Source organism: Hyla sarda, chromosome 3 (assembly GCF_029499605.1).
Source record: "Hyla sarda isolate aHylSar1 chromosome 3, aHylSar1.hap1, whole genome shotgun sequence".
Taxonomy (NCBI): Eukaryota; Metazoa; Chordata; class Amphibia; order Anura; family Hylidae; genus Hyla; species Hyla sarda.
In genome coordinates this window covers 432218584-432243601 of record NC_079191.1, presented here as the reverse complement: position 1 = coordinate 432243601, position 25018 = coordinate 432218584, and the positions used below count along the sequence as shown (strand labels likewise).

Genomic DNA, 25018 nt, shown 5'->3' with positions numbered 1-25018 from the left:
AGAGATCACACAACACCCGGCAGGAGATCCAGGGACAGAAAATATAGAAGATGCTGTAGGCAGCAAAAATGATAGAAAACTAATAAATTACATTATATAATCATCAGATCACAAATACAGCAAAGGCCATAGACACGTCAGGACGGAATATTTTACCTGTAGAATTTATTTATGTGAGTCATAGAGCACAAAGATTACATAACTTATCCTGTACTGATCCTGAGTTATATCCTGTATTATACTCCAGAGCTGCACTCACTATTCTGCTGGTGAGGTCACTGTGTACATACATTACATAACTTATCCTGTACTGATCCTGAGTTATATCCTGTATTATACTCCAGAGCTGTACTCACTATTCTGTTGGTGAGGTCACTGTGTACATACATTACATTACTTATTCTGTACTGATCCTGAGTTATATCCTGTATTATACTCCAGAGCTGTACTCACTATTCTGCTGGTGAGGTCACTGTGTACATACATTACATTACTTGTCCTGTACTGATCCTGAGTTATATCCTGTATTACACTCCAGAGCTGTACTCACTATTCTGCTGGTGAGGTCACTGTGTACATACATTACATTACTTATCCTGTACTGATCCTGAGTTATATCCTGTATTATACTCCAGAGCTGTACTCACTATTCTGCTGGTGAGGTCACTGTGTACATACATTACATTACTTATCCTGTACTGATCCTGAGTTATATCCTGTATTATACTCCAGAGCTGTACTCACTATTCTGCTGGTGAGGTCACTGTGTACATACATTACATTACTTATCCTGTACTGATCCTCAGTTATATCCTGCATTATACTCCAGAGCTGTACTCACTATTCTGCTGGTGAGGTCACTGTGTACATTCATTACATTACTTATCCTGTACTGATCCTGAGTTATATCCTGTAAATCTTTTATTAGAAAAATATAAATCATAACAAAACATAAACCAGCACAACTTTGCCATAACGAAAAACAACAACATGAAATAACATAAACCCAAACTTTACATTTAAATAAAAGAACAAAAATTCTGCCTTACCGGCCAGCCCAGCTTTCCTACTAGAACTAGAAATATTCCAACTATACCTTTCATAGCCAAACAACACACTCATAAGAAACATAAATATAGCACTATTTCGCTTTAACTCAAAAACACCCAAACTCGGGAAAAATCATACATTACAAATAGAAAACACAACAAGCACTCACACTGCACACCATGTTTTTTTTAAATAATAATATTAATAATAATAATAACACTATACCACACGCATGCACACATATATATCAATATATTAACTACATTTAACCAAATTAATAAATAAATTTAATTCAACTCAAAATAACCAAACTCGGGAAAATATCACAGAAAACACAATACACACATCTTTACTACATACTACATATATAAACCAAAGAAAATAGGACTAGAGGGCTCCGACCTCTTATTTCCCCTTTTATTGCCCTTCTTTTTTGTCCGCTCTTCACCCTCCTCATCCACACTTTCATAGTGGGAGGATTCGGAAAGATCGGCCTTGCTGCCCTCTTCTCCACAGATTCTCCTCACTTCCTCCTCCAGCACATCCTCCTCCAGGGCCTCAGCAGTTTCAGGACTAACCTTTGGAGCAGGGTCAGAAGCTACTCCTGCCACATGGGAACTCTCCAGCTCCCTGCTCCTGTCATATAGCAAGATAGTGACTCGTTACGTGTCAAAACGGTCACTTTCTTGACCAAATTTTGACGGGATATCGCCTTTACGGCGAAATCCCGCCAGCCGGGCTCACTTTTCACCACCTCATAGTTCGACCAGAAGAGTTTCAAACCCTCCGGCCGAATGAAGCTGATGTCAAATTCGGAAGTACCGTAGGGGTGGATCAGGGCAAAGATCTCACTTGCCCTGAATTCCATCCGGAGGAGGAGCTCAACCACCTTACCCCGAGGCGGACATGCATCTTCGCCCCCTCCACACTAAACGGACCACATTCCTACGGCCACTTTCCTGCCCGGATGTCGGGAGGGACCAAACCACCCCCTGTTTTGTTCTCGGAAGGCGCCTAAGCCATGTCTTTCTATCCAAAAAGATAGGTCAACCTCACCCCTCCCCTCTACCTGGATTGACCTGTCTCCCTTACGTAGAGCCTCCAGGAGGCGCTGTTGCAAGTGACCCCCAGAGCCAGATAGAGATGGGGATCCCCCTGATCCCCCGGCAGTGACGCTGGCATAGCTTCTGGGAGAAGCAGCCACTACCGGGGGGGCAGTCGAACCAGGACCTGACCCAGATCCCAAACCAGGACCCTTGTTCCTAGCTGAGGTGTCAGTCAAACCTCTCTCTGGCATTCCACTACCACTCCTCACCTGCATTCCACTTGCACCCCTCTCTTGCACTCCACTTGCCCCCCTCTCTTTCACTCCACTTGCACCCCTCTCTTGCACTCCACTTGCACCCCTATCTTGCACCCCCCTCATCCACACTGCTACTACAACTCCTCCCATGCGCAGTACCATAACTCACACTCTGGACATTACCATTTTTCCACACATTTTTGCTCTCACTTTCACTCTTGCTTACACTCTGTATATTACAGGCTGGGCTGGCTGGGTCTATTGCATTATGTATAAGGGTCGCCGGTTTCAGGACTAAGGTTGCATTTCCAGTCTTCTGGGGTGCAGACACAGGCTCCGCCTCTGATATGGATGACCCCGCCCCATCACACAAAGTCATGGATTTTGGCAGGAGCTGTCCCTACGGATGCACTCCTGCCCCACCTACTGCAGCTGACGTGCAGGGAACCTCCCCCTTTACAGGTGAGTGCCCCGCAGTGCCAGAAACGGTACCGACTGCACATAGGCGACCGCCCCCTGAACCACCAAGGTCCGGTGCCTGGACACTCCCCCCCCCTCACAGGGGAGTGCCCTGCAGCACCAGGACCTGTACCGCTCACTTCAACCGGGGGACCGCCCCCCGAACGGGTGAAACTGCCGCCATTTTCTGGTGCCTGGACACCCTCCCCCCTCACAGGAGGGTGCCCTTTATTTTCTATAGCACCCGCGGACATTTTGGGTGCACTACTGTATCCCCCATGCTGGCCCCGTTCCACTACAGAAACGGGGTCTGGCAGATTGGGGCACCCAGCACCCTGAACCGACTTCTCAGCCGGCCCAGACTGCTGGAGGGGAGAAAACACAAACTTTATCTGCCCTTCAGTTTTTTTCCTCTTCTTGACCTTTTTTTTTTTTTATTCCTCCTCTTCTCCTCTGGGCCCAGATCTTCTCCAAAAGAAAAATTTTCCAGACGGGTGGGAGACTCCTGCATCACAATCGCCCGCAGGAGACCCCCATCCGCCAAGCCGCTGCCTTCACCACAGTCACTGCCATCACCGTCCTCATCCTCGCTGGAGGGAGGTAAGGCCACCTGAGCTGCCATTATGTAGTCCTCATTCAGGGTAAGTGGGGGGTCAGGGGCAACATTGGTGGCACCAACAGAACCCATGTCCATATCCCCCCCACTCACATTGCCCTCCTCACCTCCATCACCTTCCTCCATCTCCTCCTCCTCGCTCTGGCAGTCATCATGGTGTTTTTCTGAACCTCTGGAGGCACGCATGTTGGAGAACCTTTCCTTATTGATCAGCTTCTCACTGAGGAATCCAGCTCCAGCCACAATGTCCGACCTCAGCTGCACCAGATCCTCCACCTCTTTCTTTAATGATCTCACCTTTGCAGTGAATGTTGCTCTCTTGGTCTTGGCTGCATGATTTGCCTGGTAAGATACAAGCTTCAGCTCTTCCCTCAGGCCTCTGAGTTGTTTGCCGAGTTGTTCGTATTCCGCCATCTTAGCCTGGATTCTGGATCCGAAGGTAGCCAGAGATTCTCTGGGCCCCTTTACTCCCCATTGCTGGGGTTCAGAGGAACCAGATACTGTAGCCTTTCCTGCACTCCTTTGCCTGGAGACACTTTTGCTGGAAGCTTTGCAGCTTCCAGCAGGGGATGGGGGAGGGGGGGATGTTGTGGGTCCTAGCTGAACGCCTCACCCCATCCTGGCTACTGGCCGTCGCATGCTCCCTCACACTCCCAGCCGGCCATAAACGGGAAGTGGACGATGGAATTCTGGGGTCCATAGCAAGAAAAACCTACCCAGGCGCCTGCCACACACCTGGGTAGGGGCTGGTGAAAACTCTGCTTCTCTGATAGTCTGCTGGTAGTCACAGTAGCTCAGACACACCCAATCTCTCTCCAGAGCTGTACTCACTATTCTGCTGGTGAGGTCCGGCGCGGAGACGCGGCCGGAGAGAGGGCCCAAAGAGCCCAGACCCACGCACCACCCCCGCATGGCCGCAAGGCCCGCGAAGCACGCCCAGCACGGCAAGGAGCTGAGGACGGCCAGAGAGGATCTGCGCGCGGCCCAGAAACCGGACCCAAAAAGAGCAAGCCAGAACCGAAGAAAAGGACAACACCACCGAAAAGCGAGACCGCAAAGCCGGAGGCGAGGAGAGCAGATACACTGGAGGGGAGCAGCCCCCCCAAGGAGGGAAAAAATAAAATAAATAAAAAAATAAAATAAAAAATTTTATACACAAACATGTATACATGCATATACACAAGCATACACATACATATATATATATATATATATACACACACATACATACACATGTACATACACATAAACGCACACATATATATACACATAAACACATATGACACCACTTTACTACTGGCCCGACTGCCACTATACACTATAAAATATAAAACAATATAAATACAAAACACAATATCTTTTTCTCCATCATGCTCTTTCGATTTCTACAAAACCATGTTGGATGTTAATCGTTTTGTCCGCTCCATTACGGTGCGAAAACATTTTGCCAAGATTCATGATCAGAGATCCACTCAGGAACTTGTGCTGGACTTGGGGAGGGAGGGGGAGGCGGGAGGTGGTGGGAATCCAGGCACAGGTGACTATGTTTTTTCTGATTACTTTTCTGATTCGAATACAGCATTTATATCTACACCAATTGTGGATCATGATGTCTCCCTCATAGCACCCCAGCATTCCACTCACGGGGATGTATCCGACAGAGTGGAGGGATTCTCTTTTCGGGACCTCTCCACTCTCTCGGAATTACAACAATTGACAACATCCAGAAAACATATAGAACCCTCCTTCCCTACCCCCAACCCCGAATTTTATCCCATCATGTCCCGCACACCTGTATTGGAACAGTTTCAAAACTTAGTGGAAAGGGATCTATACAAATTATCTCAAAATGTTACAATAATGAAACATAATTTAACAAAATGTGAAAAAGTGGCCCTGAAAGAGTTGTCTGAAACCAGAGATATAGTGATTCGTGGAGCAGATAAAGGTGGAGGGGTTGTGGTGTTGGATTCTTAATTATATAGAAAGCTTAATATGGACATTTTGTTGGATATAAATACATACAGAGTATTAAAAATGAATCCAACACCACAATTCAAATTGGTATTATATAATCTGGTAGATTTGGGAGTAAAGGATGGCCATTTCACCTCTAAGGAGGCAGATTACCGTATTTTTCGTCCTATAGGACGCACCGGCGTATAAGACGCACCCAATTTTTAGGGACAAAATCTAAAAAAATAAAGATTTTTAACCCAATAGTGGTCTTCAACCTGCGGACCTCCAGATGTTGCAAAACTACAACTCCCAGCATGCCCGGACAGCCGTTGGCTGGAAGACCACTGCAGGAGGAGGTAATACTCACATGTCCCCGCCGCTCCGGACCCGTCACCACTGCCCTAGATGTCGCTCCATCGCTGTCGCCGTGTCCCCATCGCTCCGGAACGTCTCTGCTGCCGGCCGGGTATCCTCGCTCTCCGTCGCCGCCATCACGTCGTTACGCATGCCGACGCACGTACGCGACGACATGATGACGAGGAAGGAGAGCGCCGGCCATACAGGGGATCCCTGAACGGAGAAGACACCGAGGAGGTAGGTAAGGTCCCCCCCGGTGTCCTGTAAGCACTAACCCGGCTATTCAGTCGGGCTGTTCGAGACCGCCGCGGTGAAATCGCGGCGGTCCCGAACAGCCCGACCAAACAGCCGGGTTAGTGTCACTTTCCCTTCAGACGCGGCGGTCAGCTTTGATCGCCGCGTCTGAAGGGTTAATACAGGGCATCACCGCGATCGGTGATGTCCTGTATTAGCTGCGGGTCCCGGCCGTTGATGGCTGCAGGGACCGCCGCGATAGGGGTGTATTCGCCGTATAAGACGCACCGACTTTTTCCCCCCAGTTTTGGGGAAGAAAAAGTGCGTCTTATACGGCGAAAAATACGGTATATTAAAATAACTAACCCCGTCATGGCAATTTTTCATTCGCTCCCTAAAATCCACAAGAATACATTTCCTCCTCAGATGCGTCCTATTGTAGCGGGGATTGGCTCTCTCAATGAGAGACTCTGTGAGTGGGTTGATTCCAGACTTCAGCCGTTGGTCCCTCTCATCCCGGGTTTCCTCCAAGACACCAGGGATGTCCTGGTTGCCATGGACAACATCCGGTGGGAACCCGGGATGAGATGGATAACAGCTGACGTCACCGCTTTGTACTCCGTGATTCCCCACAAGGAGGCATTGATTGCCCTGAGATGGTTTTTGTTCATTTATGCCCCATACTCCGATGACCTGCAGAATTTTATTATTTTGGTGGTGGAATATTTACTTACCCATAATTTTTTTATGTTTGATGGAGATTATTTTCTGCAGATCACCGGAGCATCTATGGGTGCCAAATTCTCGCCTTCATTGGCAAATATATACATGTGTTGGTGGGAAAGAAATTTTCTTTTCTCACATGACAATCCCTTTGGGGAGCACATCCTGTGGTATGGTCGGTATATAGACGACCTCCTGTTTGTCGGGGGGTCGTCTATGCCGACCATACAGCAGTTTGGCCTGTACCTCAATCAGAATCCTTGTAACCTCAGATTCACACTACACAGTGAAGAGCATGAGGTCAGTTTTTTGGATCTGATATTGAGGGGTGATCCTTTGAATTATAGGGTCACCACTTCTACATACCGTAAAGAATTGGCCGCCAATTCGATACTGCAAGCAGCATCGTGCCACCCACCACATGTGGTCAAGAATCTCCCGGTAGGAGAAATGATTAGAGCCAGGAGGAACAACTCCACATTGGAGCTGTTTGAAAAGGAGGCGGAGGATATATCAGTGAGGCTGAGTCAAAGAGGTTATCAGACTTGGTCATTGAACCGAGCCAAGGACATTGCTAGGAGAAAAAATAGGTCTGACTTGGTATATGGCATCAAAGAGCCATCATCCCAAGTTCCTAAAAATAAAAATAATAGTGAAACAAAACCCCTTGTTTTTTCCACAAATTATAGCCATGATTTCAAACCAATAAGTAAAATAATTGAGAAATATTTACCAATGGTAGCTAACGATAGCCAATATATAAAAATTTTTGAACATGGGTATAAATTTGTGTCACGGAGGGCTAAAACCATTGGCCAATGTGTTTCCCCGAGCTTGTTCAGTTCTGGTGAGATTAAGAAACCAACCTGGCTCAATACCAAGGGCAATTTCAAATGTGGACATCTAAAGTGTATTTGTTGTAAAATCATGAAAAATTCCAAAACCTTTATGTCCACAGTAACTGGAGAAACATTTGGTATGTCAGAATATATTAATTGCAACACGAGTCATGTGGTCTATCTAATGACATGTAACATCTGCCAATTACAGTATGTGGGGTGCACCTCCAATCCCCTGAAGGCTAGGACCAGAAAACACCTGTCGGACATTCCCCATTTCCAGACCCGACATCTTTCCATGGTTAGTAAGCATTTTGCCGAAAAGCATGAGGGTGATTTTTCTGGTCTCAGCCTTCAGGGGATTGAGAGGGTCACCAATAATATTAGAGGGGGCAATATCAAGCAAAAATTATTGGATAGAGAAGTCTTCTGGATCATTAAACTTCAAACTAGGTGTCCCCTTGGCTTAAATTTGAGACAAGATGTCATTCTCCATTACTGATCTGCTATTGTTCCCGTATAAAATTATATATTTTTGGTTTTCCTTGGAGTTTGGGGGGAATTTTATTTTTATATCAATAAATTCTTTTTCCCACAATCATTTCCCGCACATATGATAATTAATAGCATATGTATAACTGAGTATTAAACAATATTTATACCACATGTGGGGATATTTTTGAGATAATTCAATTGTTCCATATTAATCCGTATATCCATTTGCGATCCTACTATATAATTGGAATATAAAAAATAAACAAAAAATTTTTTGAAAAATTTCTTTCATGTCCTATGGTAGTATATACAACCATATAGGTTACTTGAATTCATCAAGATTCATATGATATTATATAGGGTAATATTTATATAGATTTTTCTTTTGGAAATTCTCCCTTTTTTCCTCTTCCATTTTGGGATCGCACATGTATATATGTTATCTGACATTTTGTAATTTGTTCTTGTATTTTTAGTACCAACGTATGTCTTTTTCTACATTATTGCTTGTAACTCAAGTGTTTTAATATGTTGACTATTGTTCACACTATATGTGCGTTTTTACTATATGTACTATACTTGCTGGATGGAGGAGAATAATGGGTTAAGCCCTGTGGAAACTCCTATCGGGGCGGACCCCATTTTTCCACCCCAATATAAGCAAGCCACTTGCACTATTGTTTTGTATGACTAAGGCTGCTGAGTGCGGCTGAAACGCGTCACCTTGTCATCACCCACAGTTACCGCTGAATAAATATCGTATTGCTTGACATCTTGCTCTGGACAACTCCATTTCTTTCTACTATTATACGGACTGAGGTCCGGTCCGGTCCGTGAGCGGGAGGGGCGATCGAGTGAGCTGTGCCGCACCTGTTGCATCTACAAAACACAATATATACAAAAATCACAGAAAATATACAAAAATATAATAAATACACTACAGAAAACAACTGAAAACACCTACACTAAAACTGTCCCCTCACCCACACCACCCCTCCTGTAAATGGGTCAGAGTCCATACCGTCCATACAGTTCTCAAAGTCCTGTCCTTAACTGACCCATGTCAGGTCCCCAAAAAAAAAACACTCAAAAAAAAAAAAAAAAAAACACCACCCACAAATACACCCTCCCCACCTAACACTCCTTCCAACCAAGTTATATACAAACTTATACATTCTGAACCACAACCCCCTTTATGCCCAAGTTTGGTTGCCTGTAAGCCCTTCATACCATGTCAACTGAAAACAAAACAAAAAGCTAATGTGCACATGCATCAGCCCACCACCAGGGAGAAGGATGGCAGACCAGATACATAAATCATTTTATACTCTTTCCCTAACTCCCCCTACAATTCTCCCTAATTCTATCCCTACAATAAATATGACCCTGCCCTCACCCTATCTCTACCCCTATAACACTGCCCCTAACCAAAAATAAAAGGTACTCTACCCAAAAGGTTTAGTACCTAGGGCACATGAAATGAGAAACCTCTCCACAGGAGAGAAGCCCTACTGGTACCAAGACTGCCATACTCCAAAGACCTGATCTTCCCGAGGTCACCAGTGATGTTCCTACAGACCTCCACCTTGGAGAGCATTTTCTGTTGGGTCGACACTAAGCACCGTGCGTTCCACGTGTAGTACCTAACCACTAAACTGACTAAGAATAAAGTGCTCTGATCACGGGCACCCAGGTTCCTGAATGCCCTATAAGCCCACTCCGGATAGGCAAGGCCGGCAAGTTGACTCCAGCCGATGAAAGCGCCCACCTTGTTGTAGACCCCTATGTTAAAGGGACAATGAAGGAGGAAGTGGTCCATGCTTTCCAGCGTGTCCACGCACTCTTCTCGGGGACATCCCCGGTCATCAGATCTCCTGCACTTCAGATTGTCCTTTACACATAGCTTCCCCTGAAAGCAGCGTCAGGCCAAGTCCCAAAACTTCTGGGGGATAATTTTCATGTTTAAAAGATACAACCCCACCCTCAGATCCCGACCTGGGCAGTCCCTGAGCGCCAGAGGCTTCTGGAAGTGGGTCAACAGAACCCGTTTGTCAAGGAACTGCCTTGACTGGGTCCTGATCTCCCACACTCCCAGACCCCACCGACGTATCGCCTTCAGAGTCGGGGTAGCGTAAGCCGGAAGATATCCATGGGGTGTACGGAGGTCCTTCACTAGCCCTCCTGTCTCCCATTCCTGGAAGAAAGGCTGAAACCACTCCCTGCAGGAGAGTACCCACGGAGGAGCCCTCTCTTTCCAGAGGTTTGCGATGTTGGCTTTCAAGAAGGTGTTCGTTAAGAACACCACAGGGTTTACCATAGACAAACCCCCTAGTCTCCTCGTGCGGTACGTAACCTCCCTCTTGACTAGGTTCAACCTGTTCCCCCATAACAGTTGGAAAAACAGGCTGTAGACCCTAGTGTAGTAAGCCTCTGGTAAGATACATACACTGCCCAGATAGATAAACAAGGGGAGCAGGTACGATTTGATCAGGTGTACCCTTTCCCTGAGGGTCATAGACCAACCCTTCCACTGGCTCACTCTCTGAGTGGCATCCCGGAGCTTACCATCCCAGTTTTTGGTGGGATAATCATCCTGGCCGAATGTGATGGCCAGAATTTTTGCTGACTCTTGGAGCCCTGGAAGGGTGTCCGGGAGATCAAACGTGGGATCTCCCCCTCCCAGCCAGAGACTTTCACACTTATCCCGGTTGATCTTGGACCCGGATGCCTCCGAGTAGCGGTCCACCTCTGACATCACTACATCGACCTCCTCCCATAAGGAGACGAAAATAGTGACATCATCAGCGTACGCCACCACTCTCTGGGCGACATCCGGCTCCGCCTGAGTCATCCCGACTCCTGCCAACGGCCCACAATCTACCCTCCGGACGAAGGGATCGATTGCGAACACGTATAACAGCGGGCTCAAAGGACAACCCTGACGGACTCCGGACCCCACCTCAAAAGAGCGGTCAGACCAACCGTTCACCAGCGGGAAACTCTCTGCCCCTGCATATAAGGTGACAAGCCAATTCACAAAAGTACTCGGTAAGCCATATCTCAGGAGGACGGACCAGAGGTACTCGTGGTTCACCCGATCAAATGCTTTGGCCTGATCCAAGGACAGCATGTACCCCTTCCAGAGACCCGCACTACTCCGCTCCACTGCCTCCCTGACACTGAGGACAGCACTTAAGGTGCTTCGGCCTGGAACAGAGCAGTGCTGGGCCCCCGAAAGGAGCCGGGGTGCAAATTTCACCAACCGATTAAACAGTATCTTAGCCAGAAGCTTCCTGTATGTATTGAGAAGAGCTATGGGCCTCCAATTCTCAATCCGGCTAGGATCTTTACCCTTTGACAGAAGAATCAGGGCTGACCTCCTCATTGACTTTGGTAGTGTGCCCGAGGAGAGACACTCATTGAATACCTCAGTCAAGAGGGGAGCTAAAGACTCCTTAAAGGTCCTATACCACTCGGATGTTAAGCCATCTGGACCTGGCGACTTCTTGGGGGCGAGCCCCTCGATCGCCAGTCTCACTTCCTCTTCCCTGATTTCTTCTGCCAAAACATCAAGAGAGTGGGCTACCCCTGGCTCAGGAATAGTTTCAGCCAGGAAAGCCGACATCCCGCCTCGATCTAGATCCTTCCTTCCCAAATGGTGCGAGTAGAAGGATCTGAAGACCTCCAGGATCCCTGATCTGGACCGATTCAGAGATCCCGTACTATCAAGACCACTTTACTACTCACTGACATCTTACAGTTCTTGTAAGGGTCGGGCGAGCGGTACCTCCCGTAATCCCTCTCAAAAACCAAAGATGCGCGTCTATCGTACTGACACCTCATCAGCAAGGACTTCACTCTGGAGATATCCTCCCGGCTACCTCCAGTCGAGACAAGGAGGTCGAGTTTCCTCCTCAGACCCTGATACAGGCGGTACCTATTCAGGGACCTGAGGCTCGAGAGCTGGCGGAAGAACCCCACAACCCGCTTCTTGAATATCTCCCACCACTCTGACTTACTACTACAAAGGTCCAGTAAAGGTACCTGACTCTGAAGAAAATCCTCAAAGGACTGTCTTATCTCCGCTTCCTCCAGGAGGGACGAATTCAGCTTCCAATAACCTTTACCCATCCGGGGGGTCTCTGAAACATTCAAAGAAAACAAAATCATACAGTGATCGGAGAATTCCACCTCAACCACGGACACTGCGGAAGAGACGGCTTCCTCGTTTAAATAAAACCTGTCTATCCTAGACCTGCAGCTACCTCGATGATAGGTGAAACCCACGTGGCCTGTGGGGCTCCGGATGTAGGCGTCCTCTAGGCGAGCTTCCCTAACTATATTATTGAGGGCCACGCTATCGTAAGCCAGCGGACCATTGGAACCTCTCCTATCTTGGGACCTCGTGACATTATTGAAGTCCCCTCCAAAAATCACTTGCCGGCTAGTAAAAAGGAAGGGCTTAATCCTCATAAAGAGATCTTTGCGGCCCCACTTGGTTTGTGGGGCGTAGATGTTAATGAGCCAGAGCTCTTGCCCCTTCATGAGGACATCTAAGATCAGGCACCTCCCCATTTCTAACTCAATAACCCGTCGGCATTCAACCGGAGCGGTAAAAAGGACCGCCACCCCACTATACGGCTCAGCCGCAAGAGACCAGTGGGAGGGCTCGCGCCTCCACTCTCTTCTGGCTTTAATCAGAGAGGCTAGATCTGACAACCTGGTCTCCTGTAAAAAGAAAATGTCGGCTTCAACACGGCCGAGAAAATCAAAGGCTGCGAATCTAGCCGTATCCGACTTTATACTGGCACAGTTAATGGATGCCAGCGTCAATGGGGTGAGTGCCACCATCATGGGTGATTGAGTTAGACGGCCTCACCTTTATTTTTTCTTACCCTTCTTCTTCGTCCCCTCATCCCCAGAAGAAGAAGTAAAGGCAGGACCGCATTTGCCTCTTTTTTGTGACTCGCTCTGGTCCATATGGTCCCCGTCTCCGTCCGACCCCGGTCTAGCCCTGCCCTCCGAGGAAGGTGCCTCAACAGGACAGGGCCCAGCTCCCCCCAGAGGCTCTTTCTCCCTAGGCACCTCGCCATCACCTTCCCCCTCCAAGGAGGGGGAGGAGATGTTATCAAGGACGAGGTACCGGTTTGACAGGTCAACCAGAGGGGGGGCAGTTAGGCTTCCGTTTTGGACCCGGCCCACAGTGCGAGGGAAAGAGGGCTTGGACCTCTTCTTTCTCCCTTTCCTTTTGCCCTTGTCTTTCTTTTTGGCCTTCTCTACACTCTCCTCATCCACACTTTCATAGTGGGAGGAATCGGAAGAGTCGGCCATATTGCCTTCCTCTTCGCCCAGTCTCCTGATCTCCTCATCCAGCACGTCCTCCTCCAGGGCTTCAGTAATTTCAGGGCCAGCTTCAGGAGCAGGGGCCGGAGCTACCCCCGTCACTTGGGCACTCTCCAGCTCCCTACTGCTCCTCCAATTTTCCTCCCGCCTTAGTTTGGCGGGGCCCTTCCTCCTCACTAGCCCTGGTGCGCCCCCATCCCTGCTCGTACCCTCTCCAGCCGAGACAACTTCACAGCTCTCCCCAGCCGGAGCGGCCGCCTCACGGGCGAAGGCGCTAGGACAACGGCTAAAAGGGTGCCCCAGGACACCACACAGATGGCAGCGGATCTGCCTACAGGATGACCCACCCCACCACACAAAGCACAGACCTGTACAGTACAGGCTGCGCTAAAATGGGTGGGGCTACCGCACCTGTGACAGACCTTAGGCTGCCCCTGGTAGAAGACCTGGATCCTGTCACGTCCAAGGAAGGCGGCTGACGGAATGTGGGCAACCGTACTCCCTGAACGCCTGAGTTTGACGGAAAACGTCCAGGCCCCGGACCAGATCCCGAGCTCATCAAAGTTTTTCTTGGGCATGTCCGTCACATCCCCATACCGACCGAGCCAGGTCATGATGTCGTAACAAGAAAGTGACTCGTTACGGGTCAAAACGGTCACCTTCTTGACTGAGTTCTGACGGGAAATTGCCTTTACGGCAAAATCCCGCCAGCCGGGCTCGTTCTTCGCCACCTCGTAGTTTGACCAGAAGAGTTCGAGACCCTCTGGCCGAACGAAACTGACGTCAAACTCGGACGTACCGTAGGGGTGGATCAGGGCAAAGATGTCACTCGCCCTGAATTCCATCTGGAGGAGGAGCTCAACCACTTTAGCGCGAGGTGGGCACGCATCCTCACCCCTCCAAATCAGACGGACCACATTCCTGCGGTTATTGTCCTGCCCGGTTGTCGGGAGGGACCAGACCACCTCCCCATTCTGCTCTCGGAAAGCCCCCAAACCGTGCCTCTCTATCCAGAAAGACAGGTCGACCTCACCCCTTCCCTCTACCTGGATCGACCTGTCTCCCCTATGCAGAGCCTCCAGGAGGCGCTGTTGCAAGTAACCCCCGGGGACGGATGGAGACGGGGACCCCCCTGGACCCCCGGCAGCGACATTAGCATAGCTCCTATCAGCAGTCACTGCCGGGGGGGGGCAGCCGGGCCAGACCCAGAACCACCATTCACACCACTACTCACATCATCCTTTTTTCAATGACGCCTCCTGAGTCTGGGGCTGCCCCCCCGAGCGCACCCCAGCTCCTCCCACGGCGCCATTGCTGGACACTGATCCCGGCACCGGGATACTCCCCCTCCCCCCCCCCTCACAGGGAAATGCCCCGCAGTGCCCACAGAACACACTGTACTCGGGGGACTGCCCCCCGAGCACACAGACACAACGCTCTCCGGCGCCGGAACACTCCCCCCCCTCACAGGGGAGTGCCCCGCGGCGCAAGTAGTGCCCACAGTACTCGGGGAACCGCCCCCCGAGCACACGGCAACGTAGCTTGCCTCTGGCACTTGGACACGCCCCCTGCCACCCTGGGGCGGTCCTGCAGTGCCAGAGCTGCCCGGCATGAGCCCATCCTGCCCTTCCCTACCGACAGGATGGGTGGGCTTCACAACTATTGCGCCCTTAGCCTTTCCTGATGCCTTACTGTACTCCCCATGCTGGCCCCGCTCCACCACAGGAACGGGGTCTGGCAGTTTGGGGGAGCCCACAGCCTGAACCAGCTTTGCAGCTGGCCCAGACTGCTGGAAAGGGACAAACACATATTGTACTGTCTCCTTTGTCTTGCGCTTCTTGGACCTCTGTTGGACCACCACATCCTCACACTCCTCGTCCCCAAAGGTGAAATTCTGGAGGTGGGCTGGGGACTCCTGCATCACAATTGCCCTCAGCAGACCCCCAGCCTCACCCTCCACGTCATCCTCCTCACTCTCGCTTGGTGGAAGTGCCACCTGTCCAGCCTCAATGTAGCTGTCCTGGGTCTGGGTGTCACCTGGAGTAGCTACAACTCCCACACTTTCCTCCATCTTCTCCTCTTCCTCCTTTACCTCCTCACCACCATCCTCACTATCTTCGCCGCCACTACTCTCCCCATCATCCACCTCCACCTTACCTGGGGATTTCATGGCGGCAAACCGATCGCTGTTGATCAGCTTCTCCTTGAAGAGACAGCTCCCCTCCAGTATCTCCGCTCTCCTCGCCTCCAGCTTCACAATCTCGCCCCTCAGCGATGTTATCCTTCTCTTCAGTTCTGGCTTGCTCTTTCTGGATCCGGGGCTCATCAGACTCTGGGCCGCACGCAGATCCTCTCTGGCCATCCTCAGCTCATTGCCGCGCTGCTCATACTCCGCAAACCTTGCGGCCATGCGGGAGCAGTATGTGGAACTGGACTCTCCGGGCCCACTCTCCGACCACATCTCCACACTGCTTTTCCGTGCCTCTCTTCCACCTGTGGATCTCTGGCTGGCATCCGTAGCCTGGAAAGCAGAGCCTGCATTTCTGCAGACTCTGCCAGATCTTCTCCCGGCCGGAACAATGGCTGTTGAAGTTTTCACTCCACTCCCCACCAGCCTAGAACGGGAAGTGGAGCCATGAGGCTCCATTGCAGGAGGCTCTTCCCCAGGAATCTGCCACCTTCCTGGGAAAGCAGGTGGAAAAAATCAGCCTCTCTCCTCTGGAAGTCTGGAGTCTCAGGAGCTCAGGAACACACAGACACACCTAGTGACCACACCCTCCAGAGCTGTACTCACTATTCTGCTGGTGGGGTCACTGTGTACATACATTACATTACTTATCCTGTACTGATCCTGAGTTATATCCTGTATTATACTCCAGAGCTGTACTCACTATTCTGCTGGTGAGGTCACTGTGTACATACATTACATTACTTATCCTGTACTGATCCTGAGTTATATCCTGTATTATACTCCAGAGCTGTACTCACTATTCTTCTGGTGAGATCACTGTGTACATACATTACATTACTTATCCTGTACTGATCCTGAGTTATATCCTGTATTATACCCCAGAGCTGTACTCACTATTCTGCTGGTGAGGTCACTGTGTACATACATTACATTACTTATCCTGTACTGATCCTGAGATATATCCTGTATTATACTCCAGATCTGTACTCACTATTCTGCTGGTGAGGTCACTGGGGGAGATTTATCGAAACCTGTGCAAAGGAAAAGTTTCCCAGTTGCCCATAGCAACCAATCAGATCGCTTCTTTCATTTTACAGAGGCCTTGTTAAAAATGAAAGAAAAGAGCTGATTGGTTGCTATGGGCAACTGGGCCACTTTTCCTCTGGACAGGCTTTCATAAATCTCCCCCACTGTGTACATACATTACATTACTTATCCTGTACTGATCCTGAGTTATATCCTGTATTATACCCCAGAGCTGTACTCACTATTCTGCTGGTGAGGTCACTGTGTACATACATTACATTACTTATCCTGTACTGATCCTGAGTTATATCCTGTATTATACTCCAGAGCTGTACTCACTATTCTGCTGGTGAGGTCACTGTGTACATACATTACATTACTTATCCTGTACTGATCCTGAGTTATATCCTGGATTATACTCCAGAGCTGCACTCCCTATTCTGCTGTATACCCTGAATATTTACTAATAATTGGCCTAAGAGCTGAAACTAATCATAAAATGAATATGTATAAACTCCAGATTAATTAAAAAATGTTTTAAAAAAAATACTTTTCTTTTAAAATTCCGTTTTCCAGACTCAATGATGGCTGAACTGCACTTCCGCCCTTCCTCCGGGCCCTAGAGTTACACGCTATACTGGAGAGCCAAAACAAAAAAATTATGCGCAGCTTCCTGAGCGACAACCGTGTATGAAGCGCAGTCCTCCCTTGTCAATCAAATGTAGCCCCTCCCACTTCATCTCCCGTTCTTCCTGTATCACATGACCGGTCTACAGTCTGTGTGACCAATGAGAGTGGAGACAGCGCGCAATCACGAGCTGGGGCGTTTGTCACGTGATCACAGCGGGTTTGTCGTGTTCGTTGGGTTGCACGGTGCGGCCATGGTGGGCAGCAGTCAGCTGGAGAACGCCAACCCGCTCATCTACCAGCGGAGCGGGGAGCGGCAGGTGACGGCTCGGGACGAGGACGAGGAGCTGCACGACAGGATCGATGACCGGGAGATATTTGATATCCTGTCCAGTGCGGCCGGTGCTTTGTATTGCAGTGAGAGGTGTGAACACTAGGGGGCAGTGCTCTCCATCCCTATCATTCTCCAGTACAGTGTTTCTCAACTAGGGTGCCTCCAGCTGTTGCAAAACTACAACTCCCAGCATGCCCGGACAGCCGAAGGCTGTCCGGGCATGCTGGGAGTTGTAGTTTTGCAACTGCAGGAGGCACCCTAGTTGAGAAACTCTGCTCCAGCTACAGCTCCCAGAGTTCCATGATATTTGAAGACATGCTGGGAGTTGTAATTTTGCAACAGCTGGAGGCACCCTAGTTGAGAAACACTACTCCAGCTCCCAGGATTCCATGATAGTTGAAGACATGCTGGGAGTTGTAATTTTGCAACAGCTGGAGGCACCCTAGTTGAGAAACACTACTCCAGCTCCCAGGATTCCATGATAGTTGAAGACATGCTGGGAGTAGTTGTTTTGCAACAGCTGGAGGCACCCTAGTTGAGAATCACTGCTACAGCTCCCAGTTTTCCACGATAGTTCAAGATATGCTGGGAGTTGTAGTTTTGCAACAGCTGGAGGCACACTGGTCGGGAAACACTGGCTCCAGCAAACTGTGTTGCTCCCGCTCTTGTAGAACTACAACTCCCAGCATTCTTGGATAACCTACTGCTATTAAAGGAGAAGTATCACATCCAAAACGTATCCCCTGTACGCATGAAACGGCAGCCGCCCTCCATATATCTCTATGGATAAGCTGAAGATAGGCAAATGGCTCTCCCATAGAGATAGCCGGGGCCCCGTACCGGAGATCGCTGGGGCCCCCACCATATAGAACGTATCCATTATACTGCGGACAGGGGGGATGTTTTTGTACATGAAATATCTCAGGGGTACTCCACTGGAAAACATTTTTTTTTCTATATCAACTGGTGCCAGAAATTTGAACAGATTTGTAAATTACTTCTATAAAAAAAATATTAATTCTTCCAGTACTTATCAGCTGCTGAATACTTCAGAGGAAGTTCTTTTCTTTTTGAATTTCCTTTCTGTCTGACCACAGTGCTCTCTGCTGACACCTCTGTCCATGTCAGGAACTGTCCAGAACAGGAGAAAATCCCCATAGAAAACCTCTCCTGCTCCGGACAGTTCCTGACATGGACAGAGGTGTCAGCAGAGAGCACTGTGGTCAGGCAGAAAGGAAATTCAAAAAGAAAAGAACTTCCTGTGGATAACATAACAGCATCTAATAAGTACTGGAAGGAGTAAGATTTTTTTTAATAGAAGTGATTTACAAATCTGCTTAACTTTCTGCCACCAGTTTATTAAACAAAAATGTTTTCCAGTGGAGTACCCCTTTAAGTCATTGTTCTGAAAACTGTGTTCTTACCTTTGTGCCTCCAGCTGTTGTAAAACTACAACGCTCAACATGCCCGGACATTCTGCAGCTGTTAGGTCTGTGTTCTTTATCCTGTGTCTTCACTTCAATTGCAGAACTACCACTCCCAGCATGCCCTGGGAGCCTACAGCTGTATGGTCAGTGTTCTGCAAAGTGTTCCTCTCAAGCTCTTTAAGTACTACAACTCCCAGCATGCCCCGATAACCTGCAGCTATTAAGTCATTGTTCTGCAAAGTGTGTTCACCAACCTGTGCCTCTCCATCTGTTGCAGAACTACAACCCCCAGCATGCCCTGGTAGCCCGTAGCTGTAAGGACAGTGCTCTGCAAACTGTGCCTTCCCAGCTTTTTCATAACTACAACTCCCAGCATGCCCTGATAGCTTTCAGATGATAGGTTAGTCTTTTGCAAACTGTACCTCCCCCATCTTGCAGAACTACAACTCCCAGCATGACGCCCTACAGCTGTTCGGTCAGGGTTCTTAATCCTGTGTCTCTACAGCTCTTTGCAGAACTACAATTCCCAGCATGCCCTAAGAGCCTACAGTCAGTGTTGGTACCATCTCAGAATTTATGTACTGATGATTTTTGCAACTTTTAAATACACTTTGTCTTTCGTCTAAAATCTCTGCTTGCCAGCAGTGATTGGAAACTTTTTTTTTTTTTTTTTTTTTTTTTTATTTGCACATGCCTAATGCTTCTCACAGCTGAGGGTTTGTTACTCTTGCGTTTGCCATCTCATTGAATACTTTTCTTTAACCTTCTACATCTCATCCGTTCTATCAATGACCCGGAGCATCCGCTGAGCCTGGAGGAGCTGAACGTGGTGGAGGAGATCAGGGTGAAGGTACCCGGGGAACTCAAGGGTTAACGGGATGTTCTAGCTTAAAGGGGTTAAAGCGGTGGAAACTTTATTTTTTTATTTTTGTAAATCAACTGGTGCCAGAAAGTTAAACAGATTTGTAAATTACTTCTATTAAAAACCTTAATCCTTCCAGTACTTATTAGTGGCTGTATACTACTGAGGATATTCTTTTCTTTTTTTGGAACACAGAGCTCTCTGCTGACATCACGAGCACAGTGCTCTCTGCTGACACCTCTGTCCATTTTAGGAACTGTCCAGAGCAGCATATGTTTGCTATTGGAATTTTCTCCTAGTTCTTAAAGGGATACTCCGGTGAAAACCTTTTTTCTTTTAAATCAACTGGTGGCAGAAAGTTAAACCTATTTGTAAATTACTTCTATTAAAAAATCTTAATCCTTCCTGTACTTATTAGCTGCTGAATACTACAGAGGAAATTCTTTTCTTTTTGGAATGCTCTCTGATGACATCACGAGCACAGTTCTCTCTGCTGACATTATAATAATAATAACGCTTTATTTATTGTTGTCCTTAGTGGGATTTGAACCCAAGTCCCCAGCACTACAAGGCAGCAGTGCTAACCACTGAGCCACCATGCTGCCCTTAGCATACATCTGCTATGCATGGCTACTAAAATGGACAGAGATGTCAGCAGAGAGCACTGTGCTCGTGATGTCATCAATGTTCCAAAAAGAAAGGAATTACCTCTGTAGCATTCAGCAGCTAATAAGTACTGGAAGGATTAAGATTTTTTAATAGAAGTAATTTACAAATATGTTTAACTTTCTGCCACCAGTTGATTTAAAAGAAAAAAGGTTTTCACCGGAGTACCCCTTTAAAATGGACAGAGGTGTCAGCAGAGAGCACTGTGGTCGTGATGTCAGCAGAGAGCTCTGTGTTCCAAAAAGAAAAAGATTTCCTCTGTAGTATTCAGCAGCTGATAGGTACTGGAAGGATTAAGACTTTTTTTAATAGAAGTCATTTACAAATCTGTTTAACTTTCTGGCACCAGTTGATTTAAATAAAAGTACCCCTTTTAAGCTTGGGGAGTGTCATTGTTTCTCAACCAGGGTGCCTCCAGCTGTTTCAAAACTACAACCCCCAGCATGCCCAGACAGCCACTGACCTATACTACTATAGGGAGTTGTAATTTTGCAACAGCTGGAGGCACCCTGGTTGGAAAACGCTGTCCTAACAGCATTTTGCTTTCAGGCGGTTGCAAAACTAAATCTGTGGATGCAGCTCTGGATGTGACTAGAGTAATAGAGCTGATACTGTGGATCCTTATCTGTCTTCCAGACTGATGACGAGGCGGGCACGGTGTCGGTGGAGTTCACTCCCACAATCCCGCACTGCAGTATGGCCACCCTGATCGGGCTGTCCATTAAAGTGAAGCTCCTGCGCTCCCTGCCGGAGAGGTTTAAGGTGAGTGATTGCTGCGGGGTCATCCGTGACTGATTGCTGCAGGGTGATCCTTGACTGATTGCTGCGGGGGGATCCGTGACTGATCTGCTTCCATAGACAGACTGTACACCACTACTTCCCAACCAGGGTGCCTCCAGCTGTTGTAAAAACTACAACTCCCAGCATGCCCGCAGAGCCGAAAGCTGTCCGGGCTTGCTGGGGGTTGTAGTTTTTACAACAGCTGGAGGCACCTTAGTTGGGGAAACACTGCTGTAGACCATAAAAGTTCAGATCAACCCTATACCCATTTGTCAAATAAAAGAAAAATATATACCGTATATACTCGAGTATAAGCCGAGTTTTTCATCACGATTTTTCATGCTGAAAACGCCCCCCTCGGCTTATGCTCGAGTGAACTCTCCGCCTGTCAATCCCTTCCCCGTGGTCTTCAACCTGCGGACCTCCAGATGTTTCAAAACTACAACTCCCAGCATCCGGGCATGCTGGGCGTTGTAGTTTTGCAACATCTGGAGGTCCTCAGGTTGAAGACCACTGATGAAGGGATTGACAGGCGGTGATGATGACAGAGGGGGGTGATGTATTTCCCACCCTAGGCTTATAGTCGAGTCAATAACTTTTCCTGGGTTTTCGGGGTGAAATTAGAGGCCTCGGCTTAAAAAAAAAATCTTTTTGGTCACATCTAGAGATGAGCGAACTTACAGTAAATTTGATTCGGCACGAACTTCTCGGCTCGGCGGTTGCTGACTTTTCCTTCATAAATTAGTTCAGCTTTCCAGTTCTCCGGTGGGCTGGAAAAGGTGGATACAGTCCTAGGAAAGAGTCTCCTAGGACTGTATCCACCTTTTCCAGCCCACGGGAGCACCGGAAAGCTGAACTAATTTATGCAGGAAAAGTCAACAACTGCCGAGCCGAGAAGTTCGTGACGAATTTACTGTAAGTTCGCTCATCTCTAGTCACATCACATGCTAATTTTTTTTTTAATTTTTTTCCTAAATTAAAATCTAGCAAAAATTTTTATCTACACCAAATTGGTATTGATTAAAAAAAAAGTCCCAATGCAGCTCCATAGGTGGAAAAATGAAGTTATGAGCTTCAGAGTAAGGCAATTTTAGGCATATTTGTAAAAAAAAGAAATTTACTTCTATATTTGAAAAATGTGTGTGTATAATACATACACACACTTACACACACACACACACATCACTCATGGCCGTAAATGTTGGCAGCCATGAAGTTTTTCATGAAAATGAGGTATTCCTCACAGGAAAGGATTGCAGTAACACATGTTTTGCTATACACATGTTTATTCCCTTTGTGTGTATTGGAACTAAATCAGAAACGGAAGACCGAAGAGAAAAATTGATGAAAGGTGTCAATGCAGGATAGTCCGGATGGTGGATAAGCAGCCCCAAACAAGTTCCAAAGATATTCAAGGTGTCCTGCAGGTTCAGGGAGCATCAGTGTCGACATTTAAATGAATTGAAACGCTATGGAGTAGACCCAGGAGGACCCCACTATGGAGGAGACCCAGGAGGACCCCACTGCTGACAGAGACATAAAAAAAAGCTCCCTGTGATCTCCTTTACGGGGCCCGTCCTTGGCTTCCTCTTGCCCTCCCCTTACTGTACGGACACAAGTCACAGCCGTTCAGCCAATCGCCTATCCTCCTGTTCTGCAGTTGTATCACTGAAATGATTTCCTAATGCTGCCTACATTTCCCATGAATCCTCTGGCTTTGCACAGAGAGGGGAGTGGAGTCTGATCACTGCACCTGGTCATCTAATTAGGCTGCTGGTGCTGGAGGTCACCCAGGAGAGCAGATGAGACTCATAAGTGGGTTGGGGGGGGGGGGTTCAGTTCACATCATGTACAGTTTTGATACATTTGGAATCTTTTAGGCCGTGTTCACACATTAGTTGACTTTTGCGCTACACTTTTACAGCATTTTGGTCGTTTTTTTTTGTATTGATTTTCGAAAAATTTAAAATTCTGATTTTTCTGTGGCTCAGACAAGTAAACTAACTCGCAGCCGCCATGATGGTATATTGTAACTAATGAAAGGCTCTTGTTTTAACTGCAGGTGGACGTTCACATCACCCCCGGCACACACGCCTCCGAACACGCAGGTGAGTAGTGTGGAGATGTTGAGGGTTGTGATCCCTGTCTAAATGTATAGCTCAAAAGGGTGATTGTACAGTTGTTTCCCAACCAGGGTGCCTCCAGCTGTTGCAAAACTACAACTCCCAGCATGCCCGGACAGCCTTCGGCTGTCCGGGCATGCTGGGAGTTGTAGTTTTGCAACAGCTGGAGGCACCCTGGTTGGGAAACACAGCTCTAGTCAAATGCAAAGCTTCTGCAAGACCCCACATCATCTAAGTGGCTTTACACAACAGTTGTCAGAATTGTCGCTGCAGCTTTGGCTGTGACTTGAGGTGGAGGCACCATCTACAAGACTATAGTGTAAAAGTGCAAGTTATTTATTTATTTTTTTATTATTATTATTATTTATTTTATATATTTTTTTTTTTTCTTCCCCCTCTACAGTAAATAAACAGCTGGCGGACAAAGAACGTGTGGCGGCAGCGCTGGAGAATTCCCATTTGCTGGAAGTTGTGAACCAGTGTTTGTCTGCGAGGTCCTAGACTCCGCCTCCCTAGTGCCGCCATTTTCTCGGAGCCCCTGCTTTTTATTCTGTGTAAATTAAAGTTAGGTCTTTATATATAATGTTTTTTCTATTTTTTAATTTAACACTTATTTTTCTAAATGCAACCTTTCAGCCAACTTTCCTAACCCAAAAGCTGTCCGGGCATGCTGGGAGTTGTAGTTTTGCAACAGCTGGAGGCACACTGGTTGGGAAAACGCTGAGTCAAGCAGTGAACACGTAGGTCGAGCCTGACCACTGTCCGGAGGAGTGCTCATGGGTCATTGGGGGGAGTTGAAATCTACAATCTGATTGGTTTCTGGAAGCTCGGGGCAGCGGCCGCACTAGTTTTTGTATATTTCCGTGTGTGTGTGTATATATATATATATATATATATATATATATATATATATAATATATATACACTTTTTTTTAATTAAAGGAATCAATATGAGACCTATATCATATTGATTCCTTTAATTAAAAAAAAAATATATATATATAATTTTTTTTATTTTTATTTTTTTAATTAAAGGAATCAATATGATATATATATATATATAGCATATTGATTCCTTTAAAAAAATAAAATTAAAAAAATGATATATATTTTTTTATTAAAGGCATCAATATGAGACACACACACACATATATATATATATATATATATATATATATATATATGTGTGTGTGTGTCTCATATTGATGCCTTTAATAAAAAAATATATATCATTTTTTTTAATTAAAGGAATCAATGATATATATATCATATTGATTCCTTTAAAAAAATAAAATAAAAAAAATTATATATATTTTTTTATTAAAGTCATCAATATGAGACACATTATATATATATATATATATATATATATATATATATATATATATATATATATATATATATATATGTGTCTCATATTGATGACTTTAATAAAAAAATATATATAATTTTTTTTATTTTATTAAAGGAATCAATATGATATATATGTCTCATATTGATTCCTTTAATTAAAAAAAAAATAATTTAATTTTATTTTTTTAATTAAAGGAATCAATATGATATACCGTATATACTCGAGTATAAGCCGAGTTTTTCAGCACGAT

At 46.9% G+C, this 25018-nt stretch overlaps 2 protein-coding genes across 4 annotated transcripts in view; one reads left to right on the top strand and one right to left on the bottom strand.

Moving 5' to 3' along the window:
- The window catches only part of XDH (xanthine dehydrogenase), a 181965-nt gene extending 164671 nt beyond the window's left edge, over positions 1-17294 (bottom strand). Inside the window, exons 1-2 of one of the 3 annotated variants that reach the window (XM_056568517.1) lie at positions 17146-17294; positions 8759-8914 (exon numbers count right to left, since the gene is read on the bottom strand). In XM_056568517.1, the coding sequence (XP_056424492.1) occupies positions 8759-8914 (156 nt within the window). In that variant the 5' untranslated portion in view covers positions 17146-17294. Of the gene's footprint in view, positions 1-8758; positions 8915-17145 lie in introns of those variants that run through there. The other 2 variants (XM_056568518.1, XM_056568530.1) reach the window with 2 other exon arrangements.
- Positions 17295-17418: 124 nt separating this feature from the next.
- CIAO2B (cytosolic iron-sulfur assembly component 2B) lies at positions 17419-23997 on the top strand. The gene is made up of 5 exons (XM_056568534.1): positions 17419-17605; positions 19756-19833; positions 21148-21273; positions 23354-23399; positions 23818-23997. Exons 1-5 carry the CDS (start codon positions 17477-17479, stop codon positions 23913-23915), a joined length of 477 nt encoding a protein of 158 aa, XP_056424509.1. The 5' UTR covers positions 17419-17476; the 3' UTR covers positions 23916-23997.
- Positions 23998-25018: the final 1021 nt, after the last annotated feature.